This window comes from Saccostrea cucullata, unplaced genomic scaffold (genome assembly GCF_032062105.1).
Source record: "Saccostrea cucullata isolate Sc308-1 unplaced genomic scaffold, CSIRO_AGI_Scuc_v1 ctg2306, whole genome shotgun sequence".
NCBI lineage: Eukaryota > Metazoa > Mollusca > Bivalvia > Ostreida > Ostreidae > Saccostrea > Saccostrea cuccullata.
The window spans coordinates 65,708-91,051 of record NW_026918830.1 but is presented as its reverse complement, the minus strand read 5'-3'; the positions used below and the strand labels follow the sequence as shown (position 1 = coordinate 91,051).

At 31.0% G+C, this 25,344-nt stretch overlaps 1 protein-coding gene across 1 annotated transcript; it reads right to left on the bottom strand.

The window, feature by feature from the left end:
• Positions 1 to 555: 555 nt before the first annotated feature.
• On the bottom strand, positions 556 to 19,015 carry LOC134271876 (multiple epidermal growth factor-like domains protein 10). Its single transcript, XM_062754092.1, has 12 exons — positions 18,937 to 19,015; positions 14,926 to 15,153; positions 6,127 to 6,381; positions 5,132 to 5,269; positions 4,784 to 4,921; positions 4,098 to 4,232; positions 3,548 to 3,685; positions 2,919 to 3,059; positions 2,320 to 2,457; positions 1,965 to 2,063; positions 1,011 to 1,116; positions 556 to 892 (listed from the first exon to the last, which is right to left on the bottom strand). The coding sequence occupies exons 1-12, from the start codon at positions 19,007 to 19,009 to the stop codon at positions 718 to 720; spliced, it is 1,764 nt and encodes a 587-aa protein (XP_062610076.1). The 5' UTR covers positions 19,010 to 19,015; the 3' UTR covers positions 556 to 717.
• Between the last annotated feature and the right edge of the window lie 6,329 nt (positions 19,016 to 25,344).

Here is a 25,344-nt window from a genome sequence, read left to right as displayed (position 1 = left end):
TATAATTAATTAAATTGGAATAAAAACACACAAAAAATTAATAAAAAAGTTTTCACATCTGTTTATCACATACTTGTCTATAAATTAGCTGAATACATAATATAAAGATTAAATTAATAATGTTAATTTAAAGTAATACTTAATAGATTGATTGTTTGTGTGTTTTACTTAAATTTAATTAATTATAGAGCAGGTAAATAGTGATGTCGTGATCATCAAAACACTTGAACATCACGATGACGCTTTAAACAGTCAACAGTTCATTCTGTGGCCCGGTCAACAGTTCACTGTTTCATGATCACGCAAAAACATAAAGTAAACCGTGAAACAGTTCAAAATGCCTAATTATAATTTATATAGTAGGTTAGGTAATAATATGTACTATTGCTATATTTGGTTTAAAAATGTTCAATAACAGTCTCTACTCACAGTAGATTATAATGCTCTATGATGTAAATGAATTACATAAATAAAAATAAATAAATAAACAAAGCACCAAGGATTGTATAGATCATCAAGGGTAAAATTCCTAAATTCCAAAGTCCTCAGATAGAAATACAGACTTGAATGTCCATGTAGAACAAATACAATCTTATTTTTTTTTAATTTAAATGTTAAATTGTGTGCTATAATATCAGAATTCAAAGAGACCATAATGAAACTTTTGACAAAAATAATAACATAGTACACTGTATACACAGAATCCATAGCTCCACACTAATGTAATTTGTCATAATGAGAAGATTGACTTATTTGACTAAGTTCCTGGTATCCTGCGTTGTCTTCCACTTTGTCATAGATCTCTGTTTTAGGCTTGGTGTGTTCTGTAGATGTCTGTTTTGTGTTTTTCTTCTTTTGACACATTCCATTACAAGTCCTCTTTCTACAATTCCTAAAATCAAAAGAGTATTTAATTATGTACATATTAAACATAAAAGATATTTGGTAAATTCTTTTCATTAAACATGTTATATTTGTTTTGGAAAAAGAAGAAACAAAATAAATCTCACCAGATAACGCAAAAAATGTGTAAAACCACGCTTAAGCAAAGTGCAGTCACCACTCCGTAAAGATATGAATAGCACTGACTGTTTGTATTAGCTTCTGGTGATAAAACTGTAATTTTGTGGAAAAAAATACATGTATATTCTTTACATAATAAATTTCTAATTCCATTGAAAAAATTTCATGTCATTTTGTTTCAGTTTGAAAATTTTAAAAAGGTTTTTGAAAAATTAAATTCATGAGATAAACTTTCGAATGAACAATTATGTTGGAACATTGTCCTTTTCACAGAATTATTCTTTTTCAGATTACCCAGACTAAAAATCTACAGAAGGAATGAACATGTTCTGCACAGCTTCAGCAAAATAAAATTGAAAACCGACAAGAAGTAGCAAAATATCACGCAAAAAAGTATAATTCAAAACATTAGACCAAACTTTACTAAATAGTGAAATTAAAATCCTTTCATACAGTTTAAATCTAATTCATAAAATGAAAACCAGCGTCTTTTATTTCAAACTGTCACGCGCTTGTTGAAGGAACATACTCTACCTATTTTTTTTTTTAATTGATTGGCCGGTGTTTGAACCAACATTTATTCGAACACGAAGTGAGCACCCTATAAGGTGAACTACCGTGATGATTATCAATAGGCATAATTAAACGCCTTGGGGTATATATAACAAACAAAAAGAAGAACCAAACAATGTGTGGTTGCTAGTACATACTTTTTAGCTGTCTTTTCGTTTACGAAGATGAGATAAGAAAAAATCAGGTATCAAAATAGTTTAATAACATAGAAAACATAATTTATAACGGTTTCTGTAGTAGACTAAATCAAGAATTCCATTAAGATGACTTATAAATTAAGTAAGAGATATGAAAGTAAACATAAAACAGAAGAAATAACAATCACGTAAAAAGAAAGAATTCAATAAAAAAGTTGTTTATGTAATTACCAAGACATTGTCCAGTTATTGCATCACACCTATTTTCAACTATACAATCGGCGCCACATGTCTCTTGGCAGTTGTATCCATGAAGACCGTTCTGGCAAACTAGAAAAAAATTTCAATTAATATTACACAGAAATATTTATTTTATAAATAAAACATATACTTCGTTGTCGATTGATTTTCGGTGAGTTATATTATTGAGAACACCTATAATATTGTTCATTTTGAAATGGGTATGATATGGACCCTTAAGGGGTTTAATATTTATTTACACCTTTTTATTAACGTTGCGTAGAAAATACTATATGGAAATATTCTATCACATTTTTTTCTTTTTATGTAATCTTCAGTTTACTACCTTGTGTACAATTGTTTCCCTGGTAACCTCTATCACATCCATTCAAGCATGTCCCATTTATGTGATGACATTGTTCTTTATTCAGACAATTCCCGCATGACTGATCACAATTTTGTCCGAATTTACCTCTGTCACATTCTGTAAGAAAAATATAAATGATGCACCGTTATTTACTTACGTGTAAATGTATTGTGATTGGGATGCATTACATCTTTTGTTGGAACTAAGGACGAATCTGATTTTCATATAAAAAAAAAGAAAGGAAAGAAATCACACAAAAGGATATGATACCAATGTTTTTGATAATTATAAATGTTTACATTTGCCATGTTGTTCTAATATGCCAACTTCAAATATAATTGATTTGAAAGAAACTCACACTAAGTAAAGTTATAATAAGGCTACATGAATGTTAAATTTGTGATTTTATTTTTAGGTTAGCTAGAAATTTAATTATTTATGGAATATTTTTGAAGTTGTAAAACATGTAAACTATAAATATAAGGAAGGTTTGTATCTTTTGTGTTAGTCATTTCCACTATTGGCATAAATGATGAAGAAGCAATTAATTGCAAACATTTTATATGGAACAGAATTACTCTTGTCACATCTTATGCCTTCCCAACCCTCCTGACATCCGCCTTGACATTGCCCTGTCACTCTGTTACATCTACTAGGAACTCCACAGTTGATGTTACAAGTGTCTTGGCAATTGTAACCATGCCGACCATCTGGACATACTAAAATGCAAATGCAGATTAATATAAAAAAAAACACATTGTTTCTACTCAAAATAAGATTGCTATACAGATAGCTTATATTTTATGTATTTATTCTTCTCAACTTTATGCTTCTTTAGAGCTTTCTTAAAGACTTTTAAGAGGTTTTATTTTAAAAAAAAATAAGTGTTTCATGAAACTCAAAAAGGCTCTAAATATATATACATGTATGAATTTGCAGAAAAAATAAAACAAAATAATGAAAGATAGAGGTGTTCTACTTAGAATTTTTCAAATCCTTTCAAGATAATAGCCTTTTAAAATTCTTTACCATATATTTCATACGCTGCCTATAGCACTTTGAATAAAATGTATTCAAAACTTAATTCCCATTTAGTACTTCCCTCCTATGAATCTGGATGAAAACGAGCTTCTTTCTTTCTAAATCTAGTTGAATGATAAGTTAGATAGAATAGTGTGTCCTATGTGTATAGAAAACTTCTGCCTACCTTCAAAACATCTTTTTCCCTGAAATCCTCTGTCACATCCATTTAAACATGTCCCATTGATGTGGTGGCATTGGTTGAAATTAAGACATGAACCACAAGAGATATTGCAATCTTTACCGTAACGCCACCCATCGCATTCTGCAAAAAATAAATATTCATCTAATTTCTCTAACGTCTAGCTGCATGTTGAAAATATTCAAAATAGAATGAAATTTACTTTTACAATAATTTGGAATCTAGATAAGAGTAATTGTAAAGATATAATGTAATTTGATGTTAAACATTGACCTTCTACAACATTGTACATGCATCATCTCTATTTTCAAAATTTTTGTATCAATGCTTGTATATTTTTTTTATTATCGAAAGAAATGAGACAGGACAATGCAACCAATAGAGCTATCATCAATAAATTAAGTATAGTGTTTATACATTCATACCAAAAATACCTTTTCATCGTCGAAACGATGACAGTAACCATGCATTAATAAATATAATGACAGGTTTTAGTTAGAATTGAGGAAAAATATAGATTGAAATTAAATAGTACCATTCTCACAAGAGTCTCCCTTCCATCCAGCATTACAACCAGACTCACAGATCCCAGTAATTCTGTTACAGCCTCCTCTACAGTTTGGGCTACAGATCTCGGCACAATTCTTTCCATGTCTGCCATAAGGACACGCTGTCAAAGAAATTTATTAAAGAACTCGTATTAGATCTGTGAAAACATTGTTTTTAAAAGTAAAAATGAAACTATAGAGCGAACCATTTCACAAAAAGCATATCTAAAAATCGTCCTTTCATGGGATCAATTTTCATAAAATGAAAAAAAGAATGTCTTTGAATAATTTTAGCTCTATTTTGGCATTAATTTTAAAAATGTAATATTGTACGACCTGCGAGACTCATTTTAAAATCTTTTGAAACAATGCATAAAGGAAACATGGGCCTATAGAATGAAAGCGATATAATCTCATGTAATTCTATAGTCCCTTAGACCGCTCAAACCGCCCTATGCTCCCTTTCAAAATCTAGCAAATAGAATTTTCCACAGAGATAATGAATAATTTTATCTTTTAAATTGTCTTTTCAATACAGGCCATCAACAATTGTAATATTACTAATCTATAAAACTATATTCTAATCTATATAACTATAAGATACACTGGTAAATAACCTAGTAACTCAGACATCTTATTTAAAAGCTGTAATTATTAAAAAGTAATATGTCACCTTCTTCACATGTATATCCTTGCACCCCAAAGTCACACCCATTCGGACAACTTCCATTCACGTGATTACATTGTTCCCCATTACTACAGTTACCACAGTCCAAACTACACTCAAAGCCATATCTATTATTATCACAACCTGAAAAATAAAAAAGAAATGTGTCCTCTTAAACATACAACTGTGTCAAAATTTTAAAGCATCACGAAACATCAAAGATTAGAGATATAATGAATGATCTATCGAAAAGTTATCTTTTTAAAAGCCTTACAAAGAAAATGAATTTGCTTCTCCCCCCCCCCCCCTCTCGCTCTCTTCAATTATCCCTTTTTAATGATAGTATAAACATACCTTTTCCACATAAGGAACCTTTGTATCCAGCAACACATCCAAGACAGGTTCCATCCACAATGTTACAACGTCTCTCCTGACAATTCTGTGGACACGGTAATGAGCAATTTTCTCCATAAAATCCTGAGGTAGGACATCCTTATTGAAAATTGATGAGTGAATATAAAGAAAGACCCATGAAAGTATATCAATTATAATATTAAAAATTATTTCATGTCAATATGATTTATTTCTTTTTTAAATAGAAATACGTGTACTCAGTAATACAATTGTTTTTATGGTTTTTCTTATATGCCTTTTACAATATTTTTATTTATTTTGTTCGAGTAAAGAAAGCCGAATAATTTTTCAAAATAAGATTGAAATATTTTTTTTTATACTTGTCAGCTTATCGTTTTATCTGAAGCTGCTTAGACATACACAAGTGTTTAACATTTATTTTCTAAAAAAAAGATGTTTAAATGGGATTCTGTGATTTCTTTATATTATAATGAGTCCATACATAGATCAAGCGTTAATTAATTTATTATTGAAAACAAATAATTTCCTTCATTCAGAAGTGAAGCGGACACTTGAGCCAAAATGTAAAACAAATGGATTTAATGAACATCGTCACTCGGGTTTACGTCACATCTTTATGATCTCTCTATTTTTAAAAACAAATCTGACGTTTAACACAGATCCAGTCATATTAATGGACTACATGTGTACTTTTACGATAGGAAAGATTGACCAAGAAATTCTTTGTTTTTCAATAATCAAGAAATAATTTAAAAACATACTAAAATATAAAAACAACTGATAGATTGTGCATTAATGATGATGTAATGATCACTGAAAATCGTCGAATGATTTCTTTAAAAAAAACTTCTGTTTATACTTAGCTGCAAATTTTAGCTTGATGATGTTTAAGATACTTGAAAAAATTACACTGTTGTAAATTCCGTGTATAAAAGCATTATGGTTAAATAAATTGTTTGGTTGTGTCATCTTACCATAGACTTCAACCTCACAGAGTTCGTTGAATGCAAATGTGGAATATCCACCAGGATAGGCAACTCCTTGAAGTCTCTCGTTAAAATAGATGACGTATTTTCCATGTTTTATGCATGTTATTGTAGTAGTATTTGGTAGTGTGGCCGTGGTGTACATGTTGTCTTTAAAACAAAGAATGCCATCGTTTTTGTTGGTTGTGTTCGATATATAAACAGTGAAGCCAAGGACTCTGCTTGTAAAACCATTAGTTGCGTCTGAAAGAAAGTATTTCAAATTTTATGTGTAGATCAATTTTATTCAAATTTTAATGTTAGATCTTCTCGCTTACTCGATACACTAACATCTAACAACATCCCGTAGTGGTTCATGCCAGAGATAAAAATCGCAACAACTTTTGACTTATTTGCTTCATCAAATATACAACTATTTAGCAGGCAACGATTTGACTGATTGATTGATAGAATTTGACCTCTTACGTGACCATCTGTGGGATGTTGTTAGATGTTAGTGTAGCGAGTATGCTTGCAACTCTAATATCCTATTTTTATGAGATGATCATAAATTTTTATGTAGCTGAGATATTGAACTTCAATATGTCATTAAAGGAATTGCCCCTTTTTAATTTTTCCTACTATTGTTAACAAAAAAGGGTCAATTCTTGTATTGAACCATATTTCAAGTTAAGGACTACTCCTTTTATTTCATATAAATATACCATTGCTTCGAAACTTTTTAATATCAAAAAAATGAACATGGATATCGAATATCTTCAACATAATCATCTATCGTGTTCATATTCCTCATCATCCTACAGTATAACTATTTTCCTGTGGATGCATCATTACTGGTTAGCTTAATATAGTTAATTATGAGGACTTTACACAAGATGAAACACACCCTTTAAGCTTGGTTTAATGGTGGCTTATAGGTCCTTAATGGTGGTTTAATGGTTGTTTTTAAGTCACCATTACGTTACCATTAATTGCCTTTAAGTAACATTTACACCACCATTAAGTTACCATTAAGCCATCTAAAAGTCCTTCATGGGTGATTAAATGTAGCTTAATGGTGGCTTACAGGTCCTTAATGGTAACTTTTAGACCACCATTAAGTCACCATTAAGCTCCTTTAAGCTAGACTTACAGGTGCTTAATGTCCAAACTCCATTCAGCTATTATTAAGCTACCATTAAGCCACCATTAAGCCACAATTAAGCAGTCGATATTACTGTTTTTATGGGTGAAAAATTATTATCATAGTGATTTTTCATCACAAATTATAAATGTCGAGTTCACACATATCTTGATTTGGTAAAAATAAGTAAAAGAACGAAATTCAAAATTAAAAAAAAACACACACCACAAACGGGTCGCGAATTCATGACCCTTCGAATAGATGGCAGTTACCTTAATCATTGGACTAATTCCGCTGATGATTTTAAAAGGAAAATATTAAATATTCTTTTTGCACAAAGTTTGTTTTGGACTTGTAAAAGTATTTTTTTGTTGAACGTCTCCAAAGTCTTGAAAATTGATTTATTAATCAAACTATAAACATTTTTATTTATGGATCTTTTTAAATGGCTTATATCACATTAATATTTCTAAACCGTTGTGTTCGGCTTTTAAATTGTAATGAATCCGCTCTGTTATTTGAAGATTAATACGTGTAAGCATTAACTCAAGATTCAAATTAAATTAATTAAAGATAAAACACAAAAAAATCTATCATAGTGAAAGACAGATGGTTTTTTTAAATAATAAAATATTCTGCGGATATTAACGGATTTTGTGTCTTAGATTTAGGCCCAGTGACAATCCTCGTTCACGAGTTACCTGGTATTGTTTACAAATTTTTTTTTTCGAATATCATTTTCAGTTTAAATTCTTTTTGTATCATAATGGGTATCAAAATAATTGTCATTTTACAATGAATCATAATTTTTAATTTGTTTTATGCTTGCATTAAATTTAAATAATTATTCATGATGTATAAGTCAAACTTTGAAAACTAAACATTTTTAGTCAAACTTTGAAAACTAAACTTTTTTTATTACCCGTGGGCCCAGTTCGCTCCCCACCCCTCCAGAAAAAAAGACAATTTTTTTTTCTAATGAGGACATGACCCTATATTCCTGGGAATTATGTAGCAGATTATGTTGTTTTTAACACATGAAATAAAAATACCATCTCTTTTTTTTTTTAAAGTAATATAATTATATTTGGTGTTTATAAATAAAGATAATTTTAGAACAGATTGATTTTCGGTAGTGAGAAATTAAAATATTTCACAGAGGGTTGGCCCCAGCGTGTTATAATATAATTATTTATTTTTTAAAACAAAAATCATAATTATACACAAATAATAAAAACAACGTATGTAATAATAATCTATTTCAGAAAAAAATCATAATTATGCGTTAATAAGATAAATAAGATATCTTTATTGATACTTTAAATGATTAAAATAAAATATAAGAAACCGGGAGGAAGCCCCTGTAAGCTAACTTTATTCTCAGTGACCTAGATTTTGCATATTGAAAGAAATGTTATTTAAAAATTACGATCGAGACAAAATTATAAATTACTAAAAAATAGATTTTGCGTAAATGACATTGAAATAACTTTAAAAGTTAGATCAAAGATTCGATATCAAATGCGTAAAACGTAAAAGTTTAATGAGGTTTGACAACTGAGTAACCATTAAGCTTGGCTTAAAGGTGGCTTAATGGTAGCTTAATGAAGTTTTGACATTAAGCACCTGTAAGTTGCAACTTAATGGTGGCTTAATGGTGGCTTAATGGAGTTAACTTCTTTAAGCAACATTAAGTCACCATTAAGCCACCATTAAGCAATTGCTTAAAGGTGGTCTTTCGTCTTGTGTTAGATAATTATTTTTTTAAAGGCCCGAAATATGGAGAACTCCGATTCTTCATCTGGCGTCGGAATTTCATCAATTTACATTCGCGTATCAAAGATTTGGAGGAAGCAATATGAAAATCATATTTCCTTTTGTATTCAATAAGCCAGAAGGGAACATGCATGTAGAAAAGATAGATTACAGTACGTCCTTGTCTTTGCTTACAGAACAGGTAACACATTGTCTTCGTTTGTAAGGCTCATTTTACTTGTATAATTTGTATTGTAGAAGAACTTGGATTGAATTCTACTAGATGAATGTATGTTTGTGTGTTGAATAATGTCCCTCTCGAGAATTTGTTATTCCTATGGAGAAGCCACCACTTGCCGGTGGAGATTTGCAATTGTTTTCCTATACGCGGCCCAAAGGGCCAATGAGCAGGGTAGGATCTTTTTCGTGCAAACACCTACATCTCTTAGGGACCTCGGTTTATACATTCTCATCCGAACGATCGTTATCTACGTCCAACAGTGGAATTCGAACCGGAGACTTTAAGATCAACTCCTGACTTTCCGACTCTAGTACATATGCTCTGACCACTGCGCCACGAGGTTGACTCTACAATTGGTAATCCAATTTTTACTCATAGCTCGCTCTATATTGAAGAAATTCCTAAAAATCATTTGTCAGTTTTGAACATTTGTAATACAAGTGTACTTCAAAGACCCAAAACGAATTTGAACTAACATATTCATATTGGATTCCAAAAGAGCGAAATATGGTAAGTGTCTCGATTGGCCCCATAAAAGGGATATCTTAATTTTACTTAATATATAGATTTAATTTGTACATCTATATATGCGACCTTTATTGGTCATTTTAATTTTGATCGAAATGCATTCATTTTAGAAATATGACATAATAAAAATCACGTTTTACCGCCATATTAGCATATTTGGAGAAAAAATGCTTATTTTTAAGCAGTTTTTCTTCCAGAAAATATAGAGCGCAGCCTAGAACAGGCTTTGTATTTTTACAAAAGATGTATCTATCCAATACTAATTAGTGACAGAAAAATGTTGTATGTTCTACTCTGCGTTCTATATTTCCCATAAGAAAAAACTTCAATAAAAAGGCATATTTTTGGCTTTTTTGTTAGATAGCAAAATGGAATTTTTTCTCATGTCATTTACAGCTAGTGAGTGCATATAAATGTGAGAAATATATTGGAAATATAACAAAATAAATATCAATTAAACATGTCTGAATGTCATTCTAAAATGTTGATTTTTAGGGGGCCAAAATTGGCACTTATCATACATACTGCTTTCAGGAAACCCTTCAAAAGATGCATAGTGGGTTCCAGTAAATGTTCAACCAAGCCTTTTTCTTTACTTGTAACTACGATATTAACGTTTATGACGGAGAACGTCAACAGGACTGTGCAACAATATATTCAAGTTTTGGTGTACATCAGATGTGGATAGAAAGTCTAAAATTCCAAGGACCTATTGGACAATTTGAAATCTTAATATTTAACCAAATTTAACAGCTCAAAAACTTACGATTTTTCAACTTTAATCACAACCATTCCCCATTAATAATTAACTTCTTTGATAGCATTGGCAGCTGCTTTTTCATTGGGAATATATACGTTAATTTTCTTACCTTGTCATTAGTCATCTACAAATTTTTGTTAAAACAGATCTGATTGTACACACAATCACTCTGAAGTCGACATGAAAAAGATATTTGAAATTTTGATTGACAATACATCTATGTTTTATTTTTATAGACTAGGTCTTCCAACAATTTATTAGAATTCCCATGGGTATATTGCGCCCGGTTCCCTGTAGACCTATTTGTTGTATTCATATGAAGCAGACTTTGTCCAAAATCTTAAAAGTGATTAAAAACAAAACACTTGTTGCAGCCCTCAAGTGAAAATTTAGATATTTCGACGACGAATTTTCAATTGACAGTGGTAATTCATATTCTTCTGACAATAAATGTACTATGTATCCTTGTGAGCTTAAGATAAAAAAAAATTCACAGATTCTGGCACATATGTTTCATATTCGGATATTTTACTTAAAAAAAAACTTAATGTAGCTGCCTACTCGTGGTAAACCGGAAGAAGGAATAAGCCCTTTTGGGGTTTTAAAATTATGGTACATATATCATTAGCAAAAACGTAAACAATATCTACAGAAGTGTTAAAGGGGTGTATAAAAATGATTGACGAAGTTTTTTGGGCAAGGATTGAGATTTTGTTACAGTGTGTAACAGAAAATTGAATCGATTTAAAACACAAGCGCGAGGTCTAATGCCAAACATTTCATATGCAGTATATTTTTACTGGTTACTGGAGGTTATATTGATACTATACGTTTGTGATTGCATTGGTACAACTCCAATATTCCTGATACCTATTTACAGAAAACGAAGCAAATAATTTAGTTTTATGTTATTAAATAATACTTTACGTTCATTCTTTTTATTTGTGCCCAATTGATATGCGAGGCAGATGGGACTTTCGTTTTTGACAGCCAATCTACATATGAACAAAGGTACTCGGTAATAATGAAAAAGTCAACACAGGCTACCAATAGTTTTTATAAAATTTTAGACATAATTCGGCTTGAAAAACATTACGTATCTTGCTTATAATATTTTGTAAGTAGTTATAGGCAACCAGGAAAGTCGTATCATTAGTGGACTTTTACGAGAAGCACTGACTTTTACAGTTGACGTTTACTTGGACATTTAAAGTTGTATCATGTACGGAAATACAGAATTGATAATGCATAAGAAAACCTTTCTTGTGGTCATAGGTATGGTATTAGGGGTACTAACATGTGAAGACAGGATGCTGAGGGTAGGGTCAATGTCGTTTTTCTTCAAGGACAACTTATGTGTGCATTGAAATAACCCGTTATTTCCGTTTAAATAAATGTTGAGCTAAATATTTATATCGTAAAGGATCTACCGTACATAGCCCTTGTGTAAAAGTAAGCGTCAACTGTAAAAGTCAGCGCTCCTCGTAAAAGTCCAGTAGTGGACATGGCCCCTGTATAAAATATATTCAAAATTATATTGAGAATAAAATTTATGTTTATGGTTAGGAAAGGGTGAATAAACTTTGATAAAATTGTTCTTCAAAAGAATTTTTCTCTTTTTAGCTAATTTATAAATATCTTTGTTGACATAAAACGCTTGAGTTATTGAATTGCGATGGGGTACCTGTATATTTTACCCCATATTTCGGTTAAAAGACAGATAACCAATACATTTATCATAATGCCTAAAAATATTTCAAGCATCGGTTGCTATTAATAAAGACAAAATATTAGGGTAAACAAATTAATTATTCTGATACAGAGCTTTATTTGAGTTTTGAACTTTGTTACTTTATTAGTAAAATAAGATTAAACCTTCAAAATTTTCTTCGTTTTAACCAGTTACGTGTACCGTAGCCTAAAAGTATTCAATGTTATCCTTATCCTTGTAATTTATGTTCAAAAGAATTTATTTGCCATGTGCAATGCCGTCCATATAGCAGTCGCGATTTTGTTTTTGGTACAAGAGGGTAAATGAATGTTTCACACCATATCTCAGTTAAGATATAAATCATCTTTCTATTTTTGTGCTTTTGAAGTAGATAAAGTATATCTTAATATAAATCAGAACGAAAATTGCACTGTTAACAAACTAATTCAACGAGTAGGGACATTCCCCTTATTTTCCGATCATTATGAGGAACACAAAGCGGTTGTGACCAGTCGGCAGAGGATACTCACTCATCCATGGCACTTGACCCCACCTCTTATGTTTAGGTTTGTGTTTGCTCTGCTCCTTTTTGTATTGTTTTATGGATTCTTGATCTTGAATAGTGTTAATTATCCTTATATGTTTCATTGACAATTCATGGTTTTCCCTATTAAATACTTTTATGTTTATTAGTCGGTCAAGTAAGAAAAAAAATCTGCTCAACGACATCATTTTAATTAATGTTTATTGTCTTCGAAAAGATTTCAGTTGAAATTTTAGCGTAATACTTGGAATAGTTTTATCAAACTAATCTAAAAATATTTTATTAAGTTTTGTTTCCAAAACCGTTTCAGTGTTTCATCAGAAATACCACAAATATACTTTTAGTTGATCAAACTTTCAAACACAAATGAGGAATATCAATGTATATTAGTTCATCATTTACGAAGGACATATGACTAGTTATGATTCCTAATGGTGTTATATAAATTGCACATAATTCTTCTTCCTCATCAGTTTACAGTAAATGTAATTCTGATAAATATTTATCATTTAATGGGTACGATATCTACATCAAAAGATTTTTTTTCTTTTTTTTTTTGTAAAATTTAGCATTGATGAGTTAAAGCATTTATATGGTATATGAAATAGATATGTTTATGACTTTTCTTTGTATATGAAATTAGTTTGATTTTTATAATGATGTCCTTGTACTCTCCGAGCAAAATGTCTGGTATCTTTTTTCAATTCAGTATATTTCTTTGGTTGATGATAGTGCAACGATTAGTAAAAATTTATATCATTTTTTTCTTTTTTGCAGTTCAGATTGATATTGTAAGTGTATGGGTCTATGAACATGATGATATAAGCTATAACATTAAAATTATCGTCATTTTTGGAACCTAGCAATAAAGAACTATCATTAATTCAAAGAATATCAATTTCTTTCTGTCCCAAGATAAATATAAAGTCATATACTTTAATTATGCTCACGTCTCCATGGCACTCGATCCCACCTTCATAGATTTTGATTCCGAGTTGGTTTTGCTCCTTTTTTGTATTGTTTCGTGAAATTTTGAATACTATTGTGTTTCTGCATATATTTCATTTTATATACTTTACCAATTAATATCTTAATTGGTTATTTAAAACAAATCAAATCAGAGATTAATTCACTTGTTGTCGATAATATAAGTAGAATGATATACAATTTATGCTTCTGAACTCTTGAGAGCACTATACATGTACGTACTAATGCGTATGATAATATTAATATCATATTCATTGAGAATATACAAATGTATGCATGGGTGTTTAATCGCTTTCACTAATATTCTAAAAAAAGTCTTATTTGTATCAGTAATACTAATTTGCTTATTATTTGCAATTATTGTTAAATTAAAAAAAAAATGAATCAAATTTTATCAGACATGATTCAAGTATTCTTGGATTTATAAAATCTCTAAAATGACAAATTGACAATGTGAATTAAAAAGATAAATGGGTAAATTTTACACTTTAAAGTGTTCATTTACAGATTAATTTGTAAATTTTACAGATTTAAGTGTAAAATTTACAGACTAAAGTGTACGAATTTGAAAAAAAATAAAATGTCCAAGTGGCACCAATATGCTTCCGTAGTTTTACACCTGGAGACACAGAAATACATGTACACATATAAAAAGTTAATTACAGTGAAATACGTCGGGAAAAAAGCGAAATGCAAATACATATATCGATTTATGCAACTTAACCAAGGAAGGATACGGAGATAACTAACAGTATTCAGTCTCAAAGTCCATGAAACATTACAAAATAAGAACAGAGCAAAGACAGATCCTCGAAACATCAGAGGTAGGATCAAGTGCCATGGAGAAGTGAGCATCCCCTGCTGATCGGTCACATCCGCCGTGTGCTCCTCGTCATGATAAATAAGGAAAAAATCTGTCGTCAATTTATTGTTTAAATAATGGACTAACGATTGGTATGAAAAACATCAATCAGCATTTGACTCAGGATAAATTGTATTTGCTGACAAGGTCATTGTATCGACATTAAAACTTACGAAATTGTGACTTTAAAAGAGACTGCTGATATTCTTGTTTCATCATAAAATATTTTATCATGTTAAATTTCATCAATTTTTAAAGTGATGTTTAATAGAGTACCCCAAACGATATTATCTGTCCTGAAGTAGATAGTTATATGATGTATACTGAGTATTCCTCCTAGATCCACCCGCCAGATGGCAGTTTGTGCACCATCGTTAGATATCGTACACTGTCCTCCTACAGCAGACCTGTCTGAATATCGCCCATCCACAGCTTTATCCGCTCCCCATCTTGAGGATGAATATGGATACAACTGCCAGGCGGTCTTGTTTAATGCTATGTTTTCTGTAAGTAGAAGGCAAAATAAATAGACCATGAAATCTATATTTCATCCATTGCATGTTCTTTCTCCGAAGCATTCATCGCCATTATCATACTTAGTATGAAAGAATGAGTAATCAAATTCTGTCTAGTAGTTTTATTCATCCAATGAACATCTGTCTAACATAGGGGTTTTCTTTCATTAAATGATTATTAGAAGAATCAAAACATGTTTTAATATATTGCTCGTATATTGATAGGCGAGGATTTTTTGTTATATTTTGATTCTTTAATTCCAAGGTTAATTTCTTTTTAAATTTCAAGAAAGTTGGAGGAATTTTGGTGTGTTGTAGATGGATATATCCGACCTACGATTAAAACTATATAGGACAAAACAGCAAACTGAACGCACGAGTGCGAGTCCATAAACAACAAATTCTGGACCCTGGATACACGAAGGAATAATGAATACACCGTGCAGTAAGTACTTTTCAACCTGTGGGAAAGGCAGATAAAATGCACAATGACTGTGAAATATCCAGAGTAGCAATGGAGGACGCACCCTCACCCCAAATCAATTTATCGGTAAAATGGGCATACTCGCCGTGTTTATCTTTCATGGAAAAGAAATGCGCACATCTAAAGTCAATAATCATTCCATGCATGCAGTATATTAGGTTTTAGAAAATAAAGTCTGCGTTTTCGCGGCTTTTCTCTCTTTCAAACAACATTTCTCAACTTCGCAGATTATTCTGCATCATTTAGGACAGCAAGGACTTTATTTCTAATCTAGTATGAGCTCTAGGATACGGCTGATCGTTTCTTTTATTGAGAAACAAATTAGGTCATCATGTCTCGATTACGCTGTTCTACTAAACACCAAAGAGTAAATTTGTTTACCTCCGCATGGAAAGCAGGCGATTTGAGCTTTCACTGCATTAAAAATAGCCTTTTTATACATATACTAGTATTTCATTGTAGTCAAATGCTATTTCAACTGGACCGGTGTGTTACGTGTTTCTGATTGGACATTTTTTGATAACATTCCTGATATACTGGAGAATAGTGTCCGTGGCATTTATTTGATCTCGTCAATAATCGTGGTAAAAGTCATCATACATGTCAATTCATGAAATAACTTCTTTTCGAAAAGGAGACGGGAGTGGGGACATATATTTACTTTTTCCTGGATTTTGAACAAATTGTTTTTAATTTACCTTCTATCATAACAAAAATTACACGAAAAATAAGATTGTGTATTTGCACTCATCGGCGGAGATGCGAGCTAACATGGTGACCTTTTAATCTGAACGAACGATTCCCAGGACATACGATTCATTACAATGCCGTTGTTTACTTGTTTATCGAAAGATGTATTTGGTTAGGAGGAAGATGCAACCAATGAGATTGGAGTGACCAGAGTTCAGGCGTTTGGATAAATTAGCTACAACAAATAATATTTAACGATTATGCAAAATATTGGAAATTAATTTTAAAGTGCATTAGAAGTTTACAAGTACTCAAGGTTAGAATATTAGTAATTAAAATTCAATTCAAAATTTAAAGAAATTATTGCAAATTTTGTAGGAGTTACAAATATGGAGATGTAAATCTAACAAACCTAAACCTAGTATTAAATGAACGGCCGGGATAGACAAGATTTCAGAGGAAAGCTGAATATTGACTGTCTTGGTTGCCATTTTATACAGGTGAGATATTTTTCAACTTGCGCGGTTTTTGTCAAATTATTAAAATTTTCACATGGCTTAATTTATTTACAGTTACATTTGTTTTATATTAGAACTAATAATGTTTATTATAATGTTTAGTATATTGTAAGAAATTATTTATTGTAATCATAATGATTACAAATAGATTGTTTAATTTAATAAAGAGTGTAAAGCTGAATCCTGACTGTCTTGGTTGCATTTTATACAGATTGGGTAACATTGCCACTTCTGTCAGCCGCTCGGGACCGGAAAGATCCATTGGAAATAAAATGTCAAGGAATTTTTTAATTAAACGAATAGCGGGATTGACTTATCCCGGTACCATCACAAAGTAAATGTTATATAATAAATATGAAGAACTAGAATACGTCATCCTGGTACCTCTTCACGAGTTAACCAGATTATGAAAACCGAGCAATTATCCTTGTTTATTTTTATGAAAAGTGGTAGAGAAAAGGGGTCAAATTGAGAAAGAAGTTAGTTAACCTCTCACTGCGGAATTTAATAAGATCTTGGTGGATATCAAACATATGCATGATCGGCCCAATGTCATTCGGGACTTTGCCTTCCTAATCCTTTGTTGGTTAGGATTTAACATAAAATAAGGCTATAGTCCAGTATGATACCTTCTTTTGGCCTATAAGCTGTCAGTAGAAACATGAATGACATTTCTGTCGGTAGTAACAACTATAAACTCAATTTCCCGGGCTTGTTTGGGATTTCATTTAGTGTATATCTACAAGTAATTCAAAATAATGTGAATAAATTACCTTTTCGTAAAATGTATTAAAAGAAAATGGATAAAATTAAAAAAAAAATTAAAAAGTACTTTCAGTTAGCAAATTTCAACCCAGAGTTTTACTTACTTCTGATGTTAAAAAAAATCTTGAAAATTTATGGAATTTAACATATTTCCTAAATATACGAAAAGTTTATATATATTTTTTTTTTTTGGTAATTTACACTGAGTCTGAAATATTTATTTACGCAATAATTTATATAAAATTATATAAATTATATTAAGTCCAAGAAGGCCATATCTTAAACCGTGATTCATGTACATGGCGTATTAAGTAAAAAAAAAAACTACTGGCTCTTAATTTTATACAGTTTAATATTATTGTATGTATCTGACAGAGATGTATAGTTGAAAGCTATATATAGCAAAAAAAAAAAAAAACAAACAAATTTGCCGTATGTCATCACAGTTGCATCGAAAGACCCAGTGGCCGGTAATAGGGTGTGATATAGCGCATGGTGAAAAGACTGACAAACATCTTCTAGGTTAGAAATGGGATTGAGGATCCCAAGTAATCTCTGTTCATGTAATTAATATTTTTCTTTGTATCTTTCAAAGAAACTAATGCAAGTATTTATAATATAGTATCATATTAAAACATCAATATTTAGAGCATGATTGATTACACCTTTACCTTTAATATTCTACCAAAAAGAGTTTTTAAATTACACCCTTGCAACAAAAAAAGGTAGGCAGGTTTGCGTTTTCATTTGGTGAAATAAAGCCTAGCACAGTATGTATGTGTTCTTTGTGTACGAAGTAAAGAAATTATAGGAAAGCTAAACACGGCTAGTAACTTGTAGACATAGTCCTATTTTGATACAAATGTGTACGATAAATCATTACCGGCCAGAAAAAAAATCTCCGCATTCGTTACACTTGACTGCTCTATTGTATAACGGTGTTCGTGCTAGTTGTCTTGCGTTACCTTTCTATTAATTTTATTGCAATTTTTTTTGGTGTGTTTGTATACTACCTTTCACTTTATTTGTATAACAATTCTTTTTTGTTCATATTTGGACCTAAAACCAGGGTCAGATGACTGTAAAGGTTCACATAATGACATTTTAAATACCGATGTGAAATGAGATAGACATACTTTCCCATGCTTAAAAGTAAGACCCTGAAACATACTGTGTGTTGTGATCGTTGACTGTTTATAAATGTCATAACGCTACTGCATTAAACGTTGCACTAAAATAAAAAAGTCAAGGTATTTAAATAATGCGAGAGAGAGAGGGAGAGAGAGAGATTTAATCACATACAAACAAGTCTTACCATAAGCAAAAATAATATTTACTGTTAATAGCATTCCACCAAGACAATTAAGCATTCCAATTTCTCTGTGCATTTTGTTTGACTCAAGATAATTTTAATCCAGGAAGTAAATTTTAAGTTATTTATAGCAGTTTAAATATCTAAATTAGGTCAGGTTAGTAAATCTATATATATCTTAAGGCCGTCCCAGGGTTTAAAATAAACAAATACATGTATTTGGGAATTTTTTTTATTACGGTTTAGAAAATATTATTATAGCAGTCTGAAATGTCATTTAAGAATGTCAAAGATAATTCATTTCTATTGCTTAATCCAATGTAATGGTGGCACGATTAAAAATTTGAAAACATCTATAATTTTAGTGTTTTACTTTGCACAGCGATAATTAAAGATTTAAAATAAATGAGACGAAACAAGGAGCTGGATTTAAAAAAAAAATAGTTAAACAATGGCTAATTACCGACGGCAAAGGAGCATTTATTTTACATCTATAATAAATTTGAAATGAAATATCAAAAATTATAGCAAAAATATGTTAATAATGTAATATTGTAATATAATAACATTTTAATGACAATGTAAACAAAAACAGAAACACAAAGAAAAATTGACATATAAAAGAACAAAAAGAAAACAAACCCTTTAACTTGAAATATTTATACAAACAAACAATCAAAAATAATGGATAGAAATAAAAAAAAAAAAACAGCCCTATAATGACAGACAAAAGGAAGAACTTTTTACTTTCTATATAAGACAGATTTTGGTCCCATTCTAAAGATAATGAAAAACAAACACTGTAATCAGTTGATAGATTTGCAAATTAACAGTACATGTACAAGTGCATTGCATAAAAAAATAACCACTTGAATTTTTATCACATGCAACGTGATTATATTGTTGTCTTTATTAATAATAGATTTTCTATTTTTCAACATCACGTTGATTCTGACATATCCCAGAATACTTCCGTTCTTCCAAGACACAAGCCGTATTTTTACCATTATAGTTTTGGACATGTTTGTGGACTCAATATATATGTTCACTTGCACTCATGTTCATAAGATGTTTATAATTTTTAACAGATTAAGACGGTCTAGAGTAAAAAATAGAGCGATATCCTGTGTTTTTTCTAATCATAATTTACACATAACTTCTTCAGTCTCATACCTAATAAAACGTGTTATGAGTTTAAATAGGTTTAACACGAATTCTGGAAGCTGGAGACTATATGAAATTGTATAAAAATGTGTTCATACGATTACTGTTGAACTGGTTCCAATAACGTTTCCTCAATGTGTCTTGACTGCAGAATACAAGTATAAATTCACTGCCCTCCATTGGCAACTGATTTCGTCTCCACAGAAGTGAAAAATTCTCAAGAGGGACATCGTACAAGAAACAATATCAATAAGGTACTCGCTAAAAAAAATTATTGTAATAGAATTTAATATCTTGTAAAAATATATATAATTATATTGACATTTATTTTAAACTGTACCCTCAGAGAAAGTATCCACAACTCGCAATAAACAGACGCTTACAAAACAATTTGTAGCTAAATCTATATAGACGATTCTAGATAAGAAACTGATTTTTGTGAATGATTTTTTTCCCATTTATTTCTCTCTAAGAACAGATAGTCTTTGGTGATGGAAATTTTCGATCAAAGCCTCGGGCCCAGTGTGCTGTAAATCTTTGCAATTTTGCAACAATTTTGTTTGGACGTCCAAACCTTGGAACTAAAGAGAAAATTTGATTCAGTTTTCATTAGTTTGGAGCTTAAGCGGGATTGTCTCTTGTTTGCACTGCAAATTTTATTTGAGGAGGTTATTTTCCGCTTTTGTTGCATAATTCAAAGATAATGCTTTTACAAGATATCTTATCTTTTTTTTCTTTTCTGTTGTACGTGATTTCCTTTTGTTATATTTATATTTGTACTTTATGTGTGTATTTATCTAAAAGTTTTTTTTCCTCTGTAGTGCATTGTCTAAAGTGCGATTGCATTTTAAATAAATGACATAGTTTTTCAGGTGATTGTTTGTTAATCTCCATTTTGATCCATAGTTAGCAATATCGACTGTCTGTTTTGAATCTTGTTTTGAGTATTTGGAATCATCGACTTTTCTTCAAAAATAGGAAACTGAAGTGAAATGAAGATTCCAAACTCAAAATGATCCAATTTAAGCACAAAGTAATCTTTCATTCCAGGCTTCAACTTTTTTTCTATTGAATAAAGTATGTGAAATGAGTTTTCTAAAATGAGTCAAATAAGAAAGTCACCCTTTTTGCTTATGTGTAACACTTACTTAAAAGAAACGAGTACCACACACTAATAAAAGCTTTCTTGTCTCAAAGAAATGATCCGTTTTTATTTTTTTTTCTGAATATGGATTAACAATTTCGGTCAGAACAAACGCTTCCATAATAACGTGTCGTAACTTTGTCGTAAAAATTATTTTTCAAAACTATTGTTCTGTGTTCTTGTGTATAGTATGTTATGCATAATGAATTATCTTTGGATTCAAATAAACACAATCTGTTCAAAAACAAAAATAAATGATTTTGTCACGAACATGTCCATTTTAGGCAAAATTGATAGCTGCTTAGATTTGATTTTTTCAGTTGTATACAGAGTCATTAACCTAGAAATGAGACCATTTTGGCTAAAAAGAAAGACCATTATAAAAAACTATATTTTTTTATTCTATTAGATGATGGGCTCAAACTTGATTACATGATCACACCCATAATAGAAGGTTCAGTTGTATTACCTGTATAGATCTTGAGAGCTCTTCTTATGGATAAAAAAAATTTTACCAAAAAACATAAGTGATGACATCACAATAATTATAGGTAATATAGCTTGAAGTTCCTGGATTTTTTTTTATAATCATGATAATTATTGTGTTCTTTAATCTTTGTGTTCTTTTATCTGAAGGTACCTATCTTTTATATACCCAATTACTTTCACGACAAATTCGAATCACCTTAAAGTTGACCTTATGGTTATTTTCTTTTTCTCATTCGTATAATAAATATATATTATATTATCACATCGCTTTCTTTATTTCTTTTTGTAAATATATTTAGTTGAGAATATCTTTTATATTAACAAACATGCTTCCTGAAGTTTTAGCGATAAAAATAAAAATATAAAGGTCATAAATTAGAATACACTTTTATATTTCCATTTCTAATTTGCTTCCCTGTGAAAAGTCTTTTGATAGTTAGCAAAGTTGATTTTTTGATAATTCCCACGGAATGTAAATGAGGTATCTCCAAAGGTCAGAAACTAAGGAGGTCTTATATGCATGCAAATCTCGTGCACATCTGTCTCTTTGTCCGACGCTAAGGACGCCAAATATGCATGTATTTGACGCCTCTGTGTTTGACGTCAGTGGGTGAGGTTGATTGAAATTGGCATTGGAGTCCTCATGTTAATTAAATCTATGTCTACATTTTAAAAGTCTAATTTTATTATTTTGTTTCACAATGAAGTGGAAATTCAAGTCGCTGTCCTTTAACAAAGGACTGAAATACGTGGACCATATGTATGTTTTTCTAACCAAAATTCAATTAAGAAAATTTCTAGGTGTAGTGAATATTCATGTAGGTTTGTTCACATTTTCTACAATAATCTGCCTACTTATGACTGACTGTAGTCTCAGAGCAATATTGTTGAATTTTATCTCCAATTAGCGGCCTTAAGTTTTGTCAGTTTCAAAAATGGGGCTATTTTGATACATGTAACCCTTACTTCGGGCTATTGTGATGCATGTAACCCTTAATAGCGTGGATACGTGTTCTGGATTTATGCGGAAGAAATCTATGAGGGGAAAAATAAAGATCTGATGGTTCACGTACATCACAGCTCTGTAGCACTCATATTACTCATATTACACCCCCCCCCCCCCACACACACACACATTAAAAGCCGTTGCTACATGTATAGACCTCTAACAAACAGTATTTCGATTGCTGAAATAAAAATAGAGGAATTGTGAGCGATGAGCTCACTAAATGATACCCCCGCCTCCATATAGTTATAATGGCAAGTCTATGATTTGCTGTGGCCGGTAAACCCAAATTATGTGTCGGATCAAAAAGTAGGAGGTGCACAATGGCAATATGTAATAAAGATTCTGTGAAAGTTTCATCAAATTCCATCCAGTGGTATAAGAGGAGTTGCGGACAAGAGATGGATACCCAAAAGCGTAACAGACGGACGAAAGGACGGACGGACATACGGACGGACGGAATTATCGATTACTATATACCCTCTCGCTTTTCAAGCGGGGGTAATATAAAACATTTAGAGAGCCTTGATGCGCAAAACTAATGTCAGTGAAAACTTGTTCTATCTTTTAAAACCAGAACTAGTCGTTGAATGGGGATTTTCATTCAAGTTGTTAAGTTAAATGTATTAACATGTATATACAGCAAGTTCTTCCAACTTTTTTAAAATGCTTGAACCATAGAATCAAAGTTTAGTTTGTATATATAATAGTATATGTATAAGAGGGAAATTCGGATCCCCCAAGGAATATGTAAATGCGATATGCGGATTTAAAAGCGCGATTTGCCAATGAATGGCATATTCTAATACGAATTAGGCGAATTATTCTACGGGAAAGTTACCTAAGGTGCGAATTCTCCAGCTTTCTCGCACATGCGTAGCCTGTTATTTTCCCATGGCTTCCGGTTTTTACTTCGCTTAAATTCATTTACTGCTTGGACCTCAAGGTTCACGCAAGAGGGACTCACTGTCTAGCTAGTATAGTATGTCAGAAACATCAACAATAGTTGGAAACAAGGAATAGTTTTTGCATATCGGGCTTCGACCACATCATCATGAACCCTTTGGTGCATATGGCTTATAGTGCGTTCCTGACTATCAATTGTTAATGAGAAAAGGAGTAAGATGCAGTTTTCTTGAAGTCAATATCTCCATACAGTTGAGGTCAGAATATACATAGATATAAGTGTTTCAAACTGTGACAAATTTTATATGTTTAAGCCAAAAGTCAAGTGTACTATGGTCATTAAATGGATACAATCATTGATTTTTCCTTCACACCAGACTCTGAGGATTCAAGGAATGAAAAGCATTTTAAGTAAGGATATGGTAAAAAAAAAGAATTCACGACACTTTAATCTTCATAAATTCATGTTTGCTAAACTAGAGTTGAAAGCTTAAGTAAGCATCCTTCTTCCTTTAAACTTTTTTTTCCATATTTTCAACTTCCTTTTCGAATCACATAGCCAAAATAAACCATTAAACACATTTATGAACAATGAACGGAGTTTAAGTCTGCTTGAAAAAGTCACACCCTCTTTCAGATGCAAATTTGGTTGTATCTATTGAAAAATTTCTTCTTAAGTTCACCGCCATGGTTACCTGGTCGTTAGAGTGAGTGTTCGCTCGCTTTTCAGAATGTCGTGAATACAAATCTCTGACGCGACTGACTTAAATTTAAAAAAAAAAAAAAAGCCTTAGATCATGACATCGCGGGTAGGGTTTAGGTCATAATGGACATTCAAAGTTTTACAGAGCAGTTTAAAAGGAAACAAATCTACATGTATCTAAAATCCTCTCCAGGATAGCGAGTTCATTTTTATTCACATTGATATGAAAGCATCCTCATTAAGTGTAAAAGCTAATTTGCTCAAAACATAACTTGGACTTGGATGAGATCAAAGCGGTTGGAAGAAGTTTAACATTTTAATATAAAAGCTTCGTTGTCGAATTTATATATAAATCATAGATGTTGATGTTCAAAAAAACAAACTTTGAACCAATTGGAATCTCGCTGATTTTTCCAGTCAATCCACACTTAAAAAATAATAACTCAAATTTATCCAATTCCTATCTTGATGTCGCAAGGATCGACTACTACATAAATTAATGAGCCGTTCAAAGCAATCCCCCTTGATGTCAAATATTTTCGAAAATGACTCTTTTCTTGAAAAATGATGTAGAACATGATGTGAATATAACCTGTAAATATTCCAGGTGTATCTTGCCCCGTTACTGATTTACAGGTAATCAAAGTATACATCATTTTACGACTGACGTCATATTATATAAATTTTCTCTTTTAGTGACGTCGAGGTTATAGCGACTTGACTACTTTTTATACGTAATAACTTGGTATGTATTGTGGTTCTGATTAATTAATATATATATGCTTAATTCGTTGTATACATTTTTTTATGAAAAAGTTCAGTTCACTCTTTTCTGGTATTAAACAAAAATATGTCAATGGAGTTTAAATAGTCCTATGATTCGGTTACTTAGAGAAAATATTACAACTAATAGATAGGTCTTCTATAAAGAAAAAAATAATTTTTAATTTTATCGCTTAAGTTCAGCCTAAATCTTTCAATTAAAATCAGCAACAACAA